This window comes from Adiantum capillus-veneris, chromosome 17 (assembly GCF_014529385.1).
Source record: "Adiantum capillus-veneris isolate H3 chromosome 17, ASM1452938v2, whole genome shotgun sequence".
Classification (NCBI taxonomy): domain Eukaryota; kingdom Viridiplantae; phylum Streptophyta; class Polypodiopsida; order Polypodiales; family Pteridaceae; genus Adiantum; species Adiantum capillus-veneris.
Window position 1 is genome coordinate 109,812,090 of NC_140947.1, and position 6,000 is coordinate 109,818,089.

Here is a 6,000-nt window from a genome sequence, read left to right on the forward strand (position 1 = left end):
TGTTTTCAGCCCCGAAAATGCGCTAGATCACTTGGACAGCGGTCCCTTCGCGTCCCCGAACCTCCTGGGGGTATTAGGGACCGTTTAGGGCCAAAACCCTAAACCTGCAAAAATACACAACAGGCTGTAATTTACTGTTTCAGGCTCCATTTCGCGTGCCGGTCGCATCTGTAGCAAGTTCTCGAGCTCCCGCACCTGTAGGGCTACTTGCCCTTTGAATCGGATGAGATTTCTGGCGTGAAACCTCTCCGAATTCACCTGTACCTGCGGGGGATTAGCGCTAGCTAATCCAGTACCTGTGCAAGAGGCTCTTGCCTCTGCAATCGCGCATGAACCCACACAACTGTACATTGGTCAAACGAAAAGCCCACTAGAGGGGCATAACATACTGCCATTGTACTGCCATAGGGGAGAGAGAGGGCAGTGCGTAGCGTGCAGGGCATCACTCCTGGCACCGCAGTGTACATAGGAGGGAAAGCAAGCACTCCATAGCTCTTAACCTATGAGGAAACTTGAAAATGAGCTCACAACTGAAAATCACGTTTTTGCCTTCTCTATAAGTAGTAAACTGGCCTCAGAGTGCCAAGTGTCACTCATTTGTGCATTTTCCCTTTTTAGACCCTCGGGTCTAAAAATATCTCACCTACAGCCTCTGTTGACTTGGCCACAAAGTAACAAAATGATCCCCATGTCAAACTGCACGTAATGACGCGAAGACATTTTCAGGTCCCAAAATAGCAGTTCCCTAAATTTTAGGAGATGTTGCCATTGTATCTTTCTAGGTCATCCGACCCTCTTTGTACACTGCAGCCACACCCAGAACTGAAATGTAGCCTCTGTAACAAAGGATTCCAGTTTGGCTAGTCAATGATCCCACTTGGCTAACCAGTTACCATAGTCCTTGTCCAACCTTAGTGCTCTCTTGCCCTCGGGCCTGGACTCCCTCTGAACAGTTCCACACTAGCCATGCAATGCAGGGCAGTTAGATTTCCCGAGGGGCGTTTTCCAAAAAGTGGAAATAAATAAATAATAGGAAAGGAATCAACAAAAAGGATAGATAGTAGTCACACGTTGGTGACAGCTTGTATCTTTACGTGCAGGTCCTCTTTCTCCTTCCTCCATTGCGTGCCTTCCTTGAGGAACATTTGAAGAAGGTTGGCCTTCTCCTTCCACCATCCTTCCATCTCGGCTTTCCATTCCTTCATCTCCCTTTCCACTTGTGTTATCCGCTTGTTTGTAAGCATGAAGGTCGCCTTCGTACGGGACTTGCAAACTGGTGAAGCGCTCATGACCTCCATCGTAACAGCCCATGTTGCACAGGCCCTCGGTTCTGCTCGTGTTTAGTAACACTGCTGAGTACTGATGGGGTTCTGTTGCTCCAACCCGCACTAGCTAACGCGGTGGCGACCTGCTGTGCACACTGTCCCAGGTCTGCTGCAAATATACCCACCTAGTCATGACCTGCTGTGCAAACTGTCCGAGGTCTGCAGCAAAGCCCCATACAGCCTTAATGAATTGTTGGCAATGCACGAAACGTTTGTGAAGCGTGCTGTCTATGCGAAACTTCTTGTGCTATTGCGTGACAATTCCACTTGCACGCTCTAGCTGCACCCTACCATGCCTGCTCGCCAACGTGTAGAGAGAGCTCTTCAAGTGGCGCGCAGCAGCAGAAAGCCATGGCGCAAGCAGGGGTGGTGACGCAAGCTGCAGGCTGAGGGCTCAGTAATGCGAGCAGCAAGAAGCCATGCCCACAGGTTGAGAGAGAGAGAGAGAGAGAGAGAGAGAGAGAGAGAGAGAGAGAGAAATGAAATGAAATGATATATTAACGTCTACAAAAGGCCAAAATGACCTATGAGACCAACTAATTACAATGATGAGTCTAGTACCAAGTCTAGAGAGAGAGAGAGAGAGAGATGAAATGAAATGAAATGTTATATTAACGTCTTCAAAAGGCCAAAGTGACCTATGAGACCAAAAAATTACAATGTGGTAGATCTGATACAAAGTCTAAGTAACAAAATAAAAATACTATAGAATCCTAAGCTACTAGATTGAGCTAAGCAACTAGCTAGGCTTGTGTAGGATATGAGTAGGAGGTAGGGGGTGAAGTGGGTTGGGGGACTAGGACAACAACACGATGTGGGTGTATCCTCAGAAAGAGCTAAATCACAGGAGATCCAGCATCGGTCGCTGGCGGATCTCATCAATCTCCTCCATGGTCAGTAGTCTGACTGGGCATCGTGCATGTGGGACCAAAGTGATCAGAATCCTCTGATGCAGCCTCCGTCAATGCTGTGTAGTCCTCCGCAGTCGTGGGCGTCTGGATCTCCCTAGCTCGGTCTCTCGGTCAATTAGCGTGCCTCTGGTGCGAGGAGAATGTGGGCTCAAGCCTTGTGGGAGCAGAGTTCACGAGAGACTACAAGGCTCACAACTCTACTTTACGCTGCCAGAATGGGGTTGCCTCCCGGTAACAAAAATTCCTGATCCACATCTCAATAAACCATGCCTTATAAATATGGCGTCCAATAAAAAGGCCACAAGTGACATCCCATGATGCCTAGACTCTAGAAAAGCCCCACAAGACCGGGCATAGCTACAAAGATGCCCTCACTCACAAGATCTAGATGGAAAATCACATGAGAGAAACCTCCAAAACTCTAGCAAAAGCAACACACCATATTCATACCGCAAGTGGTCAGAGTGAGATCTATGAAGCCATGGTAGAGAAATGCTGAGGCAGATGTAGATTAGGTCATACAAATTGAAACGCTGATGCTAGTCAAGAAAATGATTGTTTAGAGGGCTCTGTTCTGGCATAATTTTTAAGAGCTCCTTATAAATAAGAATCTGACATACTGCCTTTAGTTACAAGCTTGAATCCCCTTTCATGAGAGAATATTCTACATTTCTCTTATTTGGCTGAACAAAATTGTGCATTACACTAGCTCATCTCCAGTTGTTTTGCGTTATGTTCTAGCATAATGTTCATCCTTGTTTACTGATAGGATTTTGGAGTTGGGTGAAAGGGGTGAAGCTTTCTAAATTCAACTTGTTTAATATGGATAAATTCCACTTTTGGCAGAATGCCAGAATCCCCTTAGCCAGGATTTCTTTTCTTGATAGGAGGAAATGTCTTGACTGGCATGATTGTTCATCTACATAAATTTTTTTCTTCACAGATTTTGTTCATTTGGTAGGAGGAAATGTCGGGACTGGCATGATTGTTGATGTGCGTCAATTTTTGATAAATTCCACTTGGCAGATTTCCCTTAGTTTTTTTTTTGATAGGAGGAAATGTCTTGACTGGCATGATTGTTGTTCTACGCAAATTTTTTTCTTGAGATGTGAAGAGTCATAATCAAAGAGCTGCAACCTCTGGAATGGTTCCTTATTTCTTTTTTGGTAGGACACGACTTTCTCCTCCAGGCTTCAAGAGATCCTGGCTATGAAGGGCAGGATAAGATCCATTTAGAAAGATTCTTTGCCAATGCAAAACATTCAATTCATTTTGTTTCAGTGTTTAGATTCTGATTTGCCATTTTCACTCACAAATGCAATGTCTCTTGTGTCGTATCATAGTGTAGCTCACATTGAGGCATCGATGGTCACAGAATTAACTGTTTGTGGTCTTTTTGAGAATAACTGGAATAGAAAGTGACCTCTGCTCAACAAAATTGGGAATATTGACGAGGTTAATTGCACATTTACTCATCTTTTTCGTCTTTAGGGAAAATATGATCCATGGTTGGTGTCTTCTGCTTTTGAGGTGGTCTGATTGAAAGACGTTCAGAGATGGAGTTTTTGGTTCTATCTTGAGTGAGTTTGATGGAAAGAGATTATCCTGGCTAAAACCTGATTGTTGCTTATGCTTATAGATAAAGAAGAAAGGAATTGTTGAATCACCTCTCTATCCAACCATAGAAGGACAGTTTGGAGGGAAGTGGCTTGTTGTTGATTGCGGTAAAATATGGTGCAGCTTTTTTATTCATTTTGTTTAGGCATAGTTAGGTTTCCATTGATGTGAAAACTTAGTGCGCATGAGTAGATTAGATTTGTGCAAAAGTGATAATCTAGTGACTCTGAAAGCCTTTTTTTTGTCACAGGAAATATAGTTATTCATGCCCTCGATGAAGAATCAAGGGCATACTATAGACTAGAAGATTTGTGGACCGGTGAGATCAGGCCATCAACAGCAGATGAGGTACATGAAAAAATGGTGCTTTGATTCTAGTCATGCAAGGCTTCTGTGATTCGGTTATGAAGTTCAGTAATTAGATTACAGTCTGCATATGTAGTCCTCTGTTCGCCCTCTTAACCCCTTCTGTGCACGAATTGTGCATCATGAACAATGCTACGGTGAGATTTCACTCTGATACAACATGTAAGATACCTTCTACCCATTGCCTATTGGTACGGGAGGGATCCCACTTGGCAGTCATTATGCTGACTGCTCTTCTCCCTCCTAACCTCCTTATGTGCATGTATCGTGCATTGTGAACAATGCTACAGTGGGCTTTTTGGAAGCTTGGCAAACCACAATTTCTTTGTCGCATAGACCATCATGGACTGACGGAATAGATTGCCCTTGGGAAAAGGAGTCAAGTGGTTGAATATGGTGTTGTCATGCAGTTTTCACAACATTGTGGCTTTATATACAGCCATGAATAGGGATATCAACACATGGAAGATGTGTCCTACCGTTATGTCCATGAATAGTTCTGTTAATGGCGTTTGTGGTTTGGGTTTGATGTGGTTGTATTGTTTCTGCAGGATTTCGAGACAATGCTAAATATAGCTGGCTTGAAGGAAGTTGAAACCTAGCACATACGAATCAAACACAACCACTAGGACGATGTAATTGCGGCTGGGACAGCCAAATGTAAATGAAACAAAGTTCGAAGTTTTAATGTTACAGCACACAATCAGCAAAAATTCTGGTCCCGTTTGCCCAGCCGAGTTAGTCATGTTCTTTGAGTAAAATAGTACAAAGTCGATATGGATCCAGTTTTAAATATGCGATTGTTTTTCTAGTCGCAGGGTACCTACTGGTTGCAAATTTGACCATATTGACCTGACTCGAGCTCTGTTTTAATAATTCAGGACCACTGATGTTAGGCTGCTTCTGATGGTTTGGGGTAGGCATTCTTGAAGCCACGATTCTGTCAGAGTTTGGACTTCTTCCCTTTTGTCTCCTAGTATTAGTCCTGTATGGCAGCTATTCGGATTAAGCTTTTAGTCCACTACTGCAGCTATTCAGATTGTATTTGACCATGGAAGTTTTCTTTTAAAAGCATACAGCCAAATTTCTCGGATTTTTTAAAGAAAATGAGAAGCAAGCATATGTACCCGGAGAATAGGGATGTCTACTTCTTAGTGGGTTTTCCCCTCGTCCTGAGGTTTCCCACCATTAATAAAAATATTCCCAACAAAAAGAAGAAGAATACAGCCGACCAGCGCGTAGATTTGCTTAGTTTGTTTCCATTCTGATATTTTCTTACTACGATGGGAAACTAGGGCCTAGAGTGCTTGTGTCACAAAGGTCGGATCAAGAACGACTAGGATCATGGCTTGTTTCACAAAGGTCAGATCAAGATCGTGGCTTGATTGAATGGGAAACGGATTCCCAGCTTGCCAATCATCATTCAATAGACATTAACAGCAAGGACTAAAGTACATAACTGAATAACATGCTGCAAAAAGACGCCATACTTATCAAAAAACAAACTAATCTCGCCTGGGGAGTATCGTTCCTCTTGGATCCTCGGCAGTGGAAAAGGGTTTGCAAAGTGAATCCATTGTGACATAGCATGTCAAACTATTTCAAAATGTTAAAAGTATGTTTCCCACTTGAGACTGCACTGTTATTGTTGTCCACATGCTAGTGCTTCTATGGAGGGGGAACAAAGAAGCTATTGGCCAATTGAAAGATGCAAAGGTATCATAGATTGCAAGCAATTGAGTTGTATACCATACTGCATACCATATTGAGTTGTATACCTG

The 6,000-nt window shown here is 43.4% G+C and overlaps 1 protein-coding gene across 1 annotated transcript in view; it reads left to right on the forward strand.

The window, feature by feature from the left end:
* The window catches only part of LOC147437863 (Lojap-related protein), a 100,038-nt gene extending 94,856 nt beyond the window's left edge, over positions 1–5,182 (forward strand). The window contains exons 3-5 of the mRNA XM_086487298.1: positions 3,876–3,960; positions 4,104–4,201; positions 4,771–5,182. Coding sequence (XP_086343424.1) covers positions 3,876–3,960; positions 4,104–4,201; positions 4,771–4,821 — 234 coding nt within the window. The 3' untranslated portion in view covers positions 4,822–5,182. The remainder of the gene's footprint in view (positions 1–3,875; positions 3,961–4,103; positions 4,202–4,770) is intronic.
* The last annotated feature ends 818 nt before the right edge of the window (positions 5,183–6,000 follow it).